General features: G+C 42.3%; 1 protein-coding gene and 1 pseudogene across 4 annotated transcripts in view; one reads left to right on the top strand and one right to left on the bottom strand.

Annotated features, from left to right (window-relative positions):
• The window catches only part of SMG6 (SMG6 nonsense mediated mRNA decay factor), a 226,925-nt gene that overhangs the window by 171,244 nt on the left and 39,957 nt on the right, over positions 1–15,724 (bottom strand). For all 4 annotated transcript variants that reach the window (XM_034639985.1, XM_034639986.1, XM_002918028.4 and 1 more), the window contains exons 9-10: positions 7,914–7,975; positions 947–1,092 (exon numbers count right to left, since the gene is read on the bottom strand). In XM_034639985.1, coding sequence (XP_034495876.1) covers positions 947–1,092; positions 7,914–7,975 — 208 coding nt within the window. The remainder of the gene's footprint in view (positions 1–946; positions 1,093–7,913; positions 7,976–15,724) is intronic.
• On the top strand, positions 13,310–13,704 carry LOC105237081 (annotated as a pseudogene).

The raw sequence follows: 15,724 nt of genomic DNA, 5'->3' as shown, positions 1-15,724 counted from the left end.
AGTCAGAAAGCACTAAGAAAAGACGCAACAAGAGAACTCAGCGAGAGAACTAGAGGTCTGTTTTACAACAGAATCTGCACAGGACAAGTTCCACTTCTTGGCATTTCAGGTAATAACCTTCCAGCCCTGAGACCAAACACTCTCTGTTAATGTTCTGAAATGATTCTTTGGCAGAGTGGACCAAATAAACACACAAAACAATGTCACCCCCATGCTACATATTTCCATCAAGTCAAACCACATCATCCTTACCTAAGTGGGGTGGAGGGGAGGGAAGGGATCCTGGTAACATCCTTCAACAGTGACCTGGTCATCAGAACATTTAAAAATCCTGCCAATCAGCTCCTCCCTCCCCACCCCCCATGTCAAAAAACCCCACTCCTCAGAAAAGCATTTCAGAATGCACACCAGTATAATGGCCAAATTCTAGGCCTGGTGATTTTTGTGCTTCCAGCTTGAGTCACCAGAGCTCATCAATTCACTGTTCGTTCTCCCTGGCAGGCTCCCACAAGGGATAGCCCACAGGGAACTAGACTTTTCCATATTGAACAAACAGGGTACATGAGTCCAGAAACAGCTATTCCAAATCCCTGCCAAGCGTATGGTCTCTGCAATGAAACATTTCAGCAATGCCTCTCCCCTGGGAGAGGCTCTGGGTCTGTAGCCTCCAAGAGGCCTTGCTGCTGCCTTTAGCATGGCCAGATGTGCAACAGCATCTCTGGGTTTGCAAATTAAACTCTATACCCATGATTCCCTCCTTTCATCCCACCCAAGCACTAGAGAGTCATACAGATTTCAGAGAGTAAATTAAAAATCTGAGAGGCAATACTAGGGAAGTGTGTGTGTGCACGTGTGTATATCACGGGGAATGTAGTGGTATGGTAGCATACGGAAGAAGCTAGATTCAGCTTTATCTGTGTAGATAAAGATGCTAGCCATGCCTTACCTTTCAGCTGAGAGTTGTGTACAGCAAACATGTTGATGGTCATAAGCTGCAGCATGCGGGTACTTCCAATAGGAGGGGGGCTGTGCTGCAGCAGCACCTGGAACTCCTTGAGGACTTTCTCAGCCACCGCAGGGAATGTCTCCATCCTGCAAATACAGCCAGCTCATTCAGGGAGGCACATGCCCAAGAGCAGTTGGTGTGCACACGCACACACGCACACACACTCTCACCTCACTCCACCCCGCCCCACCCCACCCCACCCTGCTGTGTCTCTCTGAAAGCAGATACTGATGCCTAGGATATTTTCTTTCACAAACCTTCCTGGTATCCTAAGGTTGTGACCACATTTAAGAGAAAGAATTGATCAGGGATCAGAGACGGAAACAACTCAACCTCTGGATACGTCGCTATGAGTTATTAGGCTTTGGTATGCTATTTCCTAACCCCTGGCAAGCACTGGATTCAAGCTGAAATCAACGTTTCTCTCTGAAGCACTCAGTTTTTGTGAATAATGAACAACTTTCCTTAAAGCTCTACAACCCACATATTCCCCAAACTCTCTGGTACGAAAACTGTATTCTACGAAAAGAGGTTCGTGAATCTAGAGAGTCTTCACTCGAGGCTTTGCTTCAGGAAACCAGCCATAGTTCTGCTGCTGTCTTTTAGGTACTATCACACTCATTGCTCCACCTAGGGATACCAGACTTCCCCTCGAAGAAACCCTAGATCAAGGGCCCCCATGATCTGTTTCAGTCTTTCCTGTGTTGCTGTCCTCCTCCCTCTCGCAAGCCTCTGCTCATCAGGGTCTGCATGTTTTCAGGCCAGTGGAAATCTAATGCCCTGGCCCACTGCCACTCCCAATACAGGAAGAGCCTATAATGTAGGGAGGTAGAAATCCAGCCAGTGACCTAGGGCTCCTAAAGAGAGGTCATTCAAACTACTGCTTGCCAAATGTGGCCACTGGATCCCAAACAGTGGTGCATGCCTGGAGCTCCTTTGGCAACATGAACAAACCACAGCTCAAGTCCTCAGAAAATAAAAAGCAAATTCAAACTTGGTGCTAGAGAGAGAAACCAGGCACATGGGCCTTAGAGCCACACCGAACAATTCGTGGTCAGCAAAGTATCTTTTATCTGTCCTCAACCCCCATCCCCAAACAAACTCCTTGTGGTACACTGGAGGGGGTAGGGTGAGGAATAGCTCCAGGCTGGATTAATAAATAGCTTCTGGAAAGCCACAGGGAAGGGAATCCTTCTCAAAAAGACACAAAACAGTTTCAAGTCCTAGAGAAAGGTACTTCTGGTTTCACCTGAACCTTGGCCCTTTTGCCACTGACTAGTTCCCTCCCTGTGTTAGGAAAAAAACTCCAGAGCTTTCTGGCATCTTAGCAATCTTCATTCCTTGCCCTTGGATGGTAACTCCTATTACTGACCTTCTGGTACCCAGGAGTCATGCCACAGCTATGGGCCAATTACAGTTTATACTCCAGCTCCCTTCTCTGCTGAGCTGTCCTCATTTTCATTGGCACAAAAATGGCCATGTATTTGCTTTTTTCCCCAACGTGCCATTTCAAGTGCCCTCCCCCCAAAAACAAGGGGGAAAAAAAAAGACACAAAAAACCTTGTTTTTCCTCCCAAAAGTTTCAGAACCATTAAAACTCTTGGTAGGTTTGGAATGGCAGAGAGTGATATGTTTGGGGCTGGAATGGATCCATTTTTCCCCATGGGCTATAACAAAGGTTTCATTTTAAATCTTGACACTGTGCAGCACTCTTTCTGGTTGGAGGTGGGGAGGGGGGCTAGCACTTCTCATTACGAGAATAGCAGTGTTCACTCTGCTTGAAAAGCAGCCACAATGGGCAAGTTTCAGAGACATGTGTCTCCGTGTTGAAAGGCAGTAGAGAGCCAGCACAGAACGACATGACAGAGGTGTCACGTGGGACAGTCCTGCTTCGAAGCTGTGTCTGAGGAAGCCTCTTCCCAGGGATGGGAATTGAAACAGATCCATTAACTCCCTAGGTCAGACTGAAGTCTCAAATGAGCACCAGGTCAAATATCCACATCTTTTTTTTTTTTAAGTTAAAAAAAAAAAAAGATCCTCCCTTTGCCTTTCAACTAGTTCAACATGACTATAACAAAAGAAAAAGTCAAATACATAAGGATATAGGTTAGAATAACTTCAATTCTGAGATATGAGGGAAGATGAATCCACTCGGACTAAAGCAGCTTTGTTAGGCAATAACTGAGACACACAGATAAAAGATCCTTCCTCAGAGCTCAATAACAGAGTTTCTGCTTCCCAGTTTTGTCAGTAAAGTACTGATATGGGCCTCAAACTACCTGTAAGTAGTTTTATGTCGTTCTATTTGCTCTACCGGATATTACAGGATAAAAATTATACTGAAATGGAGATAAATACAATGTAAAACTTATGTTTAAAGTTTTATAAAATTACAAAAAGCAGCAACAGCAGTAGCAGCAAAGAAGGAGGAGAGAAAGCATGAAAAGATGGTAACTTATAACAGCAAAAAATTGGAAACAGCCTAAAATGCCCAACAATAGCAGATCATTAAGATGGCACATCCATATAATTGAGTTCTATTTCGTTTTAATTTTTTATTTAAATTCAATTCAATTAACATGTAACATATTATTAATTTCAGAGGGAGAATTTAGTAATTCATCAGTTAGACCAGAACATATAACACCCAGTATTCGAATTCTATTTTTTAAAAGTTGTATTAGATTTTTAATCATGTGGGGGAAAGTTCTATATTAAATGAAGCACTTTTTAAAATAGTTTAATATCCCTTGTTATGCATATTTGCAAAAAAATAAATGTGTGATATATATAGATAAAAAAGATAAAAATATGCACCAAGTGTTAAGGGTAGAGAGTTATCTCTGGATAGTGAGAAGATGGGCAATTTTTTATTTCTTCTTTTGCTGAGTTTTCTTAATATTAATATAACAATGAGCACTGTAAGCAGTAAATAGATTTTTCCCTACAACGAATACGTCTGGCTTTTGTATATAAAACATTTATAATTTCAAAAATAAATCAAGACATAAACATTGCATTTTTCACCATTCAAAGACCAAAATAAATATATCAGTCTTTGAATTCCAAGAGACCTTGAAGCTGTGCAAATAGCGTGACTAAGCAAGCAAGTAAAAACTAAAGCGGTAACTTTAACCAAGGCAATAATGGGAAGCAAAATTATTCTATTTGTCACAAATCAAAAGTCTCCAGCCTGCCAGCTTCCCTATCTCTCTCAGTGGAGTCCAGGCACAGGTCTGATGTGCCTCTCGCCAGGAAAGCAACTGTCTGTCAAGGAGCCATACGGGATCCCTGAAATCCTCTTCCTGAGCCTGAGAGGATTCTGGCCTTATCCTTAAAAACTGCAGAAGATAAAACCATTTTCAGGAGAAGCGTTTTGCAGACTTAAGTGACTGCTTTCCGAAGTGATCTCTAGAGACACCTTGTCTCATTTGAATGGCAGTTTCAAGAAACCAGTCTTTCAGACAACACTGGGACCTAAATTGGGAGTGACTCAGACAGTGACTAATGGGACAGCACCCAACCTCTCAGATGCTAAGGAACACAGCTGGGCTAGATGACATTCTCTGCAGAAAAGAATCAGGCTTCCTAACTTTTTTCAACTTCTTAATTTTTAAAAACTGAACAAGATAGGAGCAATCCAGTAGCAAAACAAAAACAAACAAAACTAAGCCATGTGACAGGATAGTGATGAGAGAAAAAAAAAATCATGGTGCTACAGAACATAAGGACTGGAATGGACCTTGGACATCATCTATTTAAATTGCTGATAGGGAAACTGAAGCCCAAAGAGGCTTTGACTTGTTCCCTCTTGAGGTCTTGAAATTAGTCAGTGGTAAAAACAAAACTTTTTAGCACCTGATTTCATCTAATGCTCTGAACCTCTTTTTCCCTGGACACAGAGGAGGGAGACTCGTGTTGCACACAGTAGGCATTCAAGTGGATATGGGTGCAATTTGGAACACCTGGCACAGAGAAGACACAGGCCTGGAGAGCAAAGCAACCTGGGGCTTTTCTCAAAAGGCAGGCAGGACAGTGGATGTGTCTTCAGCTGCTCCCCATTACAATCTCCTCACTCTTAATTTGTTTTCAACGCCTCCCACATTTCACATCTTCTTGGTAATTAGGCAACAGTCCATGTTGTTGTGTGTGGCTTGGGCTCACTTCTTTTCTAGTCTTACAGACTATTACGTTCCCCCCACCCAATAGAAGTTACTGCTGTTTCTGCCTTCCAGAATAAATATGGGGCTCAATTCTTTTACTTCCAGGAGAGCACAAGAATACTCATCAACGGGCTGGAGTGCCTAGAATTTACATATATTTTCCTCATGTGAACACAACTGTAACTCATTTTTTATGAAGGTGAAAGTAGACTGGCCTTATCTTCTTGCCAACAGAATATGTTATACGCAGGAATGGAAGAGGTCCTGAAAAATAATCTGGACCACGGCAAACCTCCTCTGACAAATGAGATAATCTATTCTTTTTTAAAGACTTCCAGAGAAGAAAATTCCCAAACATTTTCCCTCTGTGAAATTTTCTTACACCTAACCCAAATCTCTTCAGCTGCAACATAAGTCTATTTTCTCTTGCTATCATCCCATAGAAATCAAAACTATCTGGTTATGACTCTTTTATATTTAAACACAGGGTACCCCACAGCTGTCTCTAAACAGACTTTTTTTTACCTTAATTTTTTGCGTGTGTGTTTTTTTTAAGATTTTATCTTTAAGCAATCTCTATACCCAATGTGGGGCTCAAACCCACAACCCTGAGACCAAGAGTCACATGCTCCACCAACTGAGCCAGCCAGGTGCCCCTCACTTTAACTTTGTTCAGATTAATTTTTTCTCTCAGAAATAATTTTCTAGCTTTTTAATCATTATTGTGGTTCTTTCCCAAAGTTCCTCCAAAATATATGTATCTAACTATGAAGATTTTTAAAGGAAACAAAAGAAAGATTCTACCTAATACTTAGACCTGACAAAAACATATCTTAAATATTCCTACATTCGAGACCAAGATTTAGAACTTCTTTAACTCCCCAAATCTCTAACAGAACAGTGGTTCCCAGCCAGGAGCAATTTTGTCCCCCAGGGAACATTTGGTATTGTCTGGTGACATCTGTAATTGTCATGACTGGTGAGAAGAGGCAGGGACATCACTGGCACGTAGTGGGGAGAAGCCTGGGATGCTGTTAAACATCCTACAACACACAGGACAGCCTCCAACAACAAAGAATTTAAGGTTCAAAATATCAGTGGTACAAAGGTTGAGAAATACTGACTCAGAACACCATGGTACATGAAAATTTAAAGAACAAACACAGGAAAAGGAAAAAAAGTAGAGAAATACAGAGTGGAAAAGTAATAAGGTAGTAAGAAAGATTTTTAAAATGAGAAAAAAGATAATAAAGAGAAGAGGAGCCATAGTTCCTATCTGAAGCACAGCATAATAGTATTTCCTGTTGTGATGTGTTACTTTATGAAATGACCTTGATATCATCTTGCCCATCTCATAGCTGCAGCTTTACATGACTCACTGGTGATTGGCCTGGGTCTACTATAACCTACTAGAATACTAGATCCTTCTCTCCAGTCTTTCACAATCTGTCCATTTCTTGTAATGATTTATTCATTCACATAGCAAATATTTACTGAGTACCTACTGTATGCTAGGCACTGGGAATACAACAGCGTTGAGCAAAAACTCCGGCCAGGGTAGAGCCTACAGGGAAGGTAGGGAGGGGGGGCCGGGAAGAGGAGCTACTGACACACCTGATTTCCTTTTCCCAAGTGAATTACTTTATACTTAGCTCTCCCAATAGAGACGCATCTGTTGGCACTACTCCAAGTTTCCCAAGTGATTTCAAAATCAAGATTACCCTTGTGCTGGCCATCACTGTCACTCTTGCCCAGGTTGATGACAAATGAGTATGTAACAAGCACACTTTCTAGTTCACCATGTTTTATCACAGTGTTTCTTGAAGCAGGACAAAGCCTTTCTGCTTCTCCCACTAAGGGAATCTTCTAGAGCATTACAGATAAATTCAGAAGGCTATGACAGAAAGTGAGGGTAACACTGACAACGGGGGAATCTATAATTCAAAAGATATACCTCAAAGGGTAGCTCATAATAAAATCTCCAACTCAGAAAATATGAAAACACAGACGGAGACCCATCAGAGAGCGGTGCTGCTTACTTGTCTCCTAGACTACAGAGGCACTCAGCACACCTTTAGTCTGGTGTGCAGGCATTCATCGGGCTTTACGATCACTAGTTTTATACAGTGAGGAAAAACTGTGACCCACGAAAGGAATACTCAAAACATGATCTTTTTCCAGGGATTTAATGGATGAAGTAACAGAGTTTTGCACACACCATCTTCCCTGAGATTTATATGTAAATCCATGATGGATAGGGAAACCAAAGAAAAGTCTTAGCATTTACAGAGATCAGCAATATGGTGTAGGAACCTGAGCAGAAAAGAAAGGGGTATGGTTCAGAAGGAAGAGAAAATGTTACTCTTTTCTTTAAGGGAAAATTAGTGGACAGCATTCTCCCCAAGGAGAACCCCTGGCAGCTGTACCCAGGGACTGAGTATGACTTCCTTAAGGAGCTCACTAGGGGCCGAGCTGGAAGGCAGAGGAAAGAGAAATCAGAGGGATTAGTGGTGGGGGTTGGATGTTTAAAAGGGGGCTTTAGTAAAGATAGAGAAAGAAGAGACAGACGGATGCAGAATAATATTCCCCAAACTTCATGAGCAGAGTGAGTGAAGAGAAGGTGGAGGCCTCTAAGAATTCACACCCTGTGCCCTCAGTTACAAACACAGTCTAGTTGCTAACAATATTAAATTCCAAAATGACTTGTAATGTAGGAAAATAAAATAAACATCCTGCACACTTACCCAATCCGGGTAAACAGCTTCCCATGGGCATGGAGAAAACTGAGGATGAACCTTTTGTTCAGCTGCATGGGAAAAAGAGAGAGGAGAAAACAATTAAACTTTCCCCAGTTTCCTGTTACTGAACAGAGTCCCTAGTGACACAATAACCTGGCCAGGGTCTAAGGGGTGGGCACTAGGGATGGGAACCAAATCAACATGCCCAAAGTCTCACACAGACCCAGGGCACATGCCCAACAGCTGCCGATCAGCTGAGCCAACACGACAGCAGGCTCGGTGAGCGGACAGCACCCTCTGCCGGCAGCGGTGCCTGTGTGCAGGGAATGAAGTGATGACTGCAGCTCTCAGATGGAGGAGTCATTCTGGCCCACAATGATGGAAATGAAACAGTGACAAAGACAGGGAAAATACTCTGATTTTGTAAGTCCCTAATCTTATTTACAAGCTATTTTTCTACCTACCCAAGAAAGCAGGACTCTGGTAACCACGGAAAAGGTAACTCAACACTAATTAACTTATCAAACTGTACTTCTCCAGTTTTTAAAATAAAAATTCAAGTTCTAGGTCTAGAGCTGAAAATGCAAGTGTCTACAGGTGCCAGGTACAAAGCAGGCTACTGGAGACAGTAGCGCTCGACGGCTGTTCCACTCCAGCTCTGCTCTTTGGAGGCCCAGGATCATCATCTCTTTCTTTTTATTTTCCCCCTTTTAAAGAAAAGCTGAAAGCTAGGTTTTTACATGAAAAACCTCTGGATTTTAAATGTTGGCTACTAATGGAAAAAGTTTAAGACATAAGGCAAGCCAAAAACACACATTTGCCAGCCACATCTGGCCCACAAGTTACCAAATTTACAATCTTCGTTCAAGGTTCCACAAAATCTATCAAAACTGAGGGGAAAGATTCCTCTGATCAAACCAAGGGTGGGTGAGGGGGAAATTCAACTCAAAGAAAGTGGAGATAATCTAAAGACCAAACCTTTTTGTCATCTTCCCTGGTCTCCTAGAACCAAAATGCTCAGGGTCAGTAGCCATACAGAAAGAAGGGTCAAGAATCTTGATCTCGGCGGAGGGGGGGGGGGTACTCAGAGCAAGGTCCAGCACCCCTGGATACTTTGCCCAATAGGAAAAACTCTGATTTATCCTCTTGCAAAAGAAAACCCCAATCAAATCATGGCAGGTCCATCTACTTCATATGGAAGCTAGGTGTGGGTAGAGGAGTATACAGCAAACTCTGCATACGAAGTTTAGTTTTTATTTTTGCTTAAACAAATTTAATCAGCAGTACTAGATCGAGCATTGATTTACATAGCTAAAAAGCTCAAGATACTTCATTGATGGTAACCTGTCTCTATGTGAGGTGAGTCAGGGCCAGGGATACTGGGGTCCATGAAAAGAAGGGAAGCTGCTGGAAAACAAAGGAACTGCTGTGAAATAAACTGCCAGTGACCATACCACTGTTAGTGGCAAAACCTGGGCTAGAATGCAGGTCTCCAGATCCACTAGTAGAGGAAAGTGGTGAAAAACATGGACTTTCCTATCAAACCTCTGCCATTTACCGGCTGCGGAATCTCAGGCAACTGATCTAACCTCCCTAAGCTTTTCTTTCTACACAATGGAGATAACAGTACCTATATGTTAATGGATTGGTGCATGACACAAGGCAAGTAAAAACATGTTTGACATGTTGTAAACACTCAACTGTTAGCTGAACATTCTCTCCCAGCGAATGACAAAGCAAGCGGTAAAATGTTAACTACTGGAGAATCTGAGCGAAGGATATACAGAATTCCTTGGATTATTCTTACAACTTTTCTACAGATAAAAAATAATTTCAAAATAAAAAGGTAAAAATGTAAAAAATATAACAAAATAAAAAATAAAAACGTAAAAATGTATATATTCTCTATGCCTATTTTAACTTAATTATCCCTTTTCCCACAGCTATCAATCATGAACTAGTTAACTCACCCTACAGTTATCAATCATGAACTAGTTAATTCACCCTTAACCAGGAGGAATGCCGGTTATATTTATAATACAGGGTACTCTGGTAGGCACAGATGATATTAACTCATCTCATTCACGCCAATTACCATTCCCCAAGCCCCAAGGCAGCTAAGAAATTTAAGCAATTTAAACCAGCAAATGGCAGAGTTAGAACTTGAACCCAGGTCTTCTGATTCCAAAAAAAGTGTTTCTTCCTTTGTACTGCAAGCATCTCAGGAAGAGAACTGATGAGATTATTCATAAAGGAAGGGATGACGAGGGAATAAGAGTAACTAAAAAGCACTTCAGTTTTACTTTTAAGTTTTCCCATAAGGTAGAAAACTCATACTGTATGACTTACAATACCTCCTGGATTAGAATTAAAAGCACCAAGAAGCTTTTTTAATACTGTGCTTCTACTGGGACGCCTAGGTGGTTCAGCTGGCTCGGCGTCCAGCTCTTGACTTCAGCTCAGGTCATGATCTCAGGGTCGTGGTATCGAGTCCTGCGTCGGGCTCTGTGCTCAGCATGGAGTCTGCTGGAGATTCTTCCTCTGCCTCTCCCTCTGCCCCCCCCCAAACACCCCACCGCCCCCACTCAAGTTCTCTCTCTAAATAAATAAATAAAACCTTTAAAAAAAATACTGCAGTTCCATCTATATTTCCCAAACACCCTTCACTTAGAGTAGTAGATGAAGCACTTGCCATTATCATATTTCAATCTTACTTAGCAGAAAGTGGATTTCAATGCATTGTTTCTCAACTAGTGAGAGTGAAGGGAATCTTAGGGAACTTTTTCAAACTGTACACACATTCTCCCTGACCTTGGTTAATGAGAACCACTACTTTATTTTTAGTCTAAAAGTATCTGTCACCCTAAACATAGTTTCTCTTTATTGTCACCAACAATACTTCAAGTCAGAAAAAAAGCTAAAAATGCAGATGCATCCTAGAGAGAGGTAAGGCATGTTATATTGAGGAAATAGATTTGTTACACATAGATCAAAGGGTGCCTAAGCAACACTGCATGTAACATTCCAGCACAATTTTTGGAAAACAAGTGATACCAAGTCCACAGTAGGAAAGTCTTAGTCTGGGCTTCCTCCCTCTCCAACACATCACCCTGTACTGGCTTCCATTTTGGCAACGTTTTGATTCTTAACAATACACTCAGATGGTCTCACTCAGGTACAGAAAGAAATGTTACTCTTTGAATGTGAGACTATCTGCCTCCACATCTTCCTCACATATTTACATACTGTTCACCAAAAACTAAAAATGCTTCTTGTGTATACCCTGACAGGCAACATTAGAATTATTAAAGGGCTCTTGGCTCTTCAGCTGAAGTCCAAAACCAACTCACTATGGACTCCTGAACCTTTTATAAACTATCTAAAAGCAATGACCCAAAGAGGCATTAATGGCAGTGGCTGGATGGGTAGGTCTCTACACCCTCACAATAAAGTCTGTACTGCCATTAACTATGGAATTATAAGTGAAATTGTTTGGGTTGTTCCTCAACTATAAAATAGAATTTCACCATTGACACCACTTACCTCAGAGCTGAAAGAATAAAATGAAATAATACAAATTAAAGCATTTTGAGGAATAAATGTTTTATGCAAGCCCTGGTAACTCTCACTCGAAACCGCCAAAATGCTTTGTGAACTATGGAGCAAGGAAGGAGAAAGAAGCTGTTCAGAGGCAGCAATACAACACTAGACGGTAAGAATTCTGAAATATGCCCAATTTCAATTCCTAAATAGTTGCTCCTCCTTCTGAATAGCTGTGTGGAAAACCGAATTTCTGAGAAGTGAATCATTTTAAAGATAGTAAGAGTACTCCATATTAAAAGAAATTCCAGTATGCATTTTTACAGTATTGTGGAGAGCATAAATTACCATTCTCTTAATTTATCCATCTGGAGCACCTCTATAGATATACCCAACATTTAAAACAAAAAACAAAAAAACTTTGTAATGTTTTAAAAAGGAGGCTCCATCCTCTTAGATGGGAGCCAACACAGGTGGAAACCCAAATTTCAATGGCACCTGTTAGCAAATGTTCAGGACTTTCAGAGCATGCAATTAAAGCCCATTTACCATCTCCCTAAAGCACTGAGCTCACAGGGTACAGGAAAATGTGAGTGCAGAGGTGATGCTCTCCACTCTCATCCTTGTGCTGCTCCCGTGCCAGGCACAATCCAGAACACACCAGCAAGGCACAGTCCCCATTGCCAAGGAACTTGTAGTCCAAGCATAAAAGACAAATAATATCCCAACTTGCCAACTCCCCATTTATGCCCCAAATCCTAAGACAAGGCCCACTGGCGATGAAGGTGTCAGCAGGCACTCTGTTTCCCTTATTGTTACTATCCCTCAGCAAGGAAAGTCTTTGAAGGAGATGATAAAGAAAGTGATTCTAAGGAGATGATAAAGAAAGTGAAGAAGGGGGACCTGGCACACAAATGTGGAAATCTATCAGTAAGTTAATAATGGAAAAATCATCTGGTAAACGTAAAAATTATTCATGGTGGGGACACCCAGGTGGCTCAGTTGGTTAAACATCTGGCTTTGGTTCGGGTCATGATCTTGGGGTCCTGAGATTCAGCTCCAAGATGGGCTCCCTCCTCAGCAGGGAGTCTGCTTCTCTCTCTCCCTCTGCCCCTCCCCACCCCTGCTTGTGCTTGAGTACGCCCACTCTGTCTCAGATAAATAGATAAGAGAGAGAGAGAGATAAATAAAACTATTCATTAGACTTTCAATATTCCTCCTTCCAGGATACACATAAAGAAAGAAGTACAGGAAAGCCAAGTAGCATGACTCAAATGCCTCATAGGAAGACAGAGCAAATCAAAATCAATCCTTCCATTTCTTACTTGGACCAAACCAAAGCTGAGGTAGAGTAGGGACAGTGATTACTTCTCACCTTTAGTTGCTCCACCCCTGAACTGTTCTGGGCAAAATGACAGCTCAATTAGTTCTAATTAAGCACAAGTTCCATGTAGAGATGTCCTACTTAGCTGGATCTGAGCCATGTGAACTCAAGTGTAAAACGTGCCTCTTAAAACCACCTCTTCCAAGAAATGCACCCCTTGAAACAACGGCTCTCACCCTCACATTGCAGCTTAGTGCTGCCTCAACAAAGTCTTACGTTAAAGGAATTTACTTGCTATTACTTCATTATCTCTCTTTAAAGCCAGCAGGCCGGAAGGAAATTAGGCTAAATGTCAAATCAGCAGTCAGCTCCATAAAACCCAGCCAACAAGCAGAGGGACAGCAGAACTTTAGAGTACCCGGCTGGCTCTCAGGAGGGAAACTGGCACTAGGTCTAAGGAAAAGAAGGAACCCCACTCTATCTCTTCAATGTGGCAGCAGAGTGGTTTGGTGGCAGCGGCCCCGCGGCAGAGGCAGAGATGCAGATCTCTGTGAAGACCCTCGTGGGAAGACCATCACCCTCAAGGTCGAGCCCAGTGACACCACTGAAAATGTCAAAAATCCAAGACAAAATCCAAGACAAGGAGGCCAGCCTGTCTGACCAGCAGCATCTCATTTTCACGGGCAAACAGCCAGACAATGGCCACACTCTCTCAGACCACAAAGAGTCCACCAAAAAGAGTCCACCCTGCACTTGGTGCTTCCCCTGTGAGGTGGCATCACCCAGCATGCCCTCCACCAGCTGGCCCAGAAACATAACTGTGACAAGATGATCTGCCGTGAGTGTTCTGCTCACCTGCACCCCCGCACTGTCACCTGCTGCAAGAAGTGCGGCCACAAGAACAACGTGCGCCCCAAGAAGAAGGTCAGATAAGGCCCCTCCTTTGCCCACGGGTAGGCCTCCTGCCCGAGCCCCAGGGGCCCAGGCCCTCAATAAAGTTTCCCTTTCACTGGAAAAAAAAAAAAAAAAAGGAAAAGGAGGAACCCTGAGTTTGGACTACCCTGCATTTATTCCTTGTTTGTTTACTGGGCAAAGGGATGAGTACAGAATGATATGAACAGAGACCACTGATTTTAGAATTGAAGACCTGGGTTCAACTTCTGGTTGTGCCATTTATTTGTTATATAACTATTGGGAAGTCACATCAACTTTCTAAGGCTATTTCTTCAACTATAAAATGAGAAGGCTGAGTGAGGTCAGTATTGGTAATTCCATAACCCTGAGGGTGTATGCATCACAAGAAGAGCTTTTGTAAAAAGCTCAGTCCTACAGGATCAGAATCCTCAAGGAGAGGGAAGGTGACTGCAAATCAGCATTTTCAAAAGGTCTCCAGGTAATTCTGAAAGCAGGCCGGATTTAGGAACCACTGGGCTAGATCAGAGGTCAGCAAACAACAGCCCAAGAGTCAACAGGTAGCATGCCACCTGTTTCTATATGGCCCATGAGCTAAGAATGTTTTTTTTATATTGTTTTAATGGCTGAAAAAAAACTCAAAAGAATATTTCATGACACAGGAAAATTATATGAAATATAAATTTCAGCATCCATAAGTAAAGTTCTGTTGAAACACAGTCACACTCGCTTGTTTACATCTTGTCTGTGGCCTCCCCTACAAAGGCAAGGTGAGTAGCCTCAGCAGAGTGTGTGGCCCAAAAGCCTAAAATATTTACTATCTGGCCCTTTACAGAAAGGGCTGATCCCTGGGCTGGATTTATAACACCAGGATCTCAAAAAATTTTTCTACCTGCACAACACTTGAGGGCTACCACACACATCTACTGGAAACAGCAATGATTCTCACGGGCTGACAGGTGAAGAAGGGTAGTGAGGATGAGGGGAATCACCAATCTACAGTGTTCCTTACAATTTTAAAAAGCCCACAATGTATGATTCTAACTAAATTGAACTTTTCTTGCCAGTTTTTGAGTAAGCACCATCCTATTCTATGATAGCAAAAACAAAACAAAAAAACCCCACCAAATGCTGAAAGAGTGCTGTTTTCAAAACTTTTGAACTCAAAAGCCCTGAAGGCTACAAAGAAATATAAATGGGGCTCTCCAGGTTTCCACCTTCAATGACACTATGGGGCTAAGTGACCAAGTGGAAACAGAACATATCCAAAGCCAACAGAGTTTTTACTTAGGCCAGAGGGCCCCTGGACACTTCCCAAAACATCCGTAATCGAGGGAAAGTGCCAGATTAAGGTTTATGAATCCCTGTGCTGTGGTCTAACAATCTATAACAACCAGCTCAAAAGTGCCACCACCCTGACATCTCAAGGTATACAGAGAAAGAGAGAAAGTTCCGCCAAAGGGCAGCACTGTTGCTCTGACTGGGCTACTTTCTGAATGACACTTCTTTCTGACTCATCTCTCTCAGCGCCTGGGAACTCTCATGCCCATCCACCCGAAAAGTAGGTGAGCTGGGACACCCTGTGTCTGCACTGCACAAAGTGAGAGAGAAGAGGAAATGGCTGAAGCTCCCACTTGGTGATCAGGTGAGCAACCAGAAAAACCGTTCTCCAAAGGCACATACACAAACTCACACCCATCTTATTAATGAATGGGCTGATGGAGTGCAAGGGTGCTAAGGTCATTTATTCATTCAACAAAAACTAACTGTCCACCTTCTATGTACAGGACACTGCACAAACCAAGAATAAAGGCAGAGATGATCCCTGCTCTGTGGGTGACATAATAATAAAGTACCATGATTAGGGACATACAGGATACAATATACTCCCACAGCAGGGGCACTAGAGATCTCAGAGGAAGAGATCCTTGAGTTGAAACCTGAAGGCTGAGTAAATAGTTGGTTTTGGAGCAGGTAGAGAGTCTTGCCTATGTGTCATAAGTAAATGGAACAGCATGTGTGGTGGTCCCAAGAGTGGTAT

Source organism: Ailuropoda melanoleuca, chromosome 13 (genome assembly GCF_002007445.2).
Source record: "Ailuropoda melanoleuca isolate Jingjing chromosome 13, ASM200744v2, whole genome shotgun sequence".
Classification (NCBI taxonomy): Eukaryota; Metazoa; Chordata; class Mammalia; order Carnivora; family Ursidae; genus Ailuropoda; species Ailuropoda melanoleuca.
This window is presented reverse-complemented; position numbering and strand designations above follow the sequence as displayed.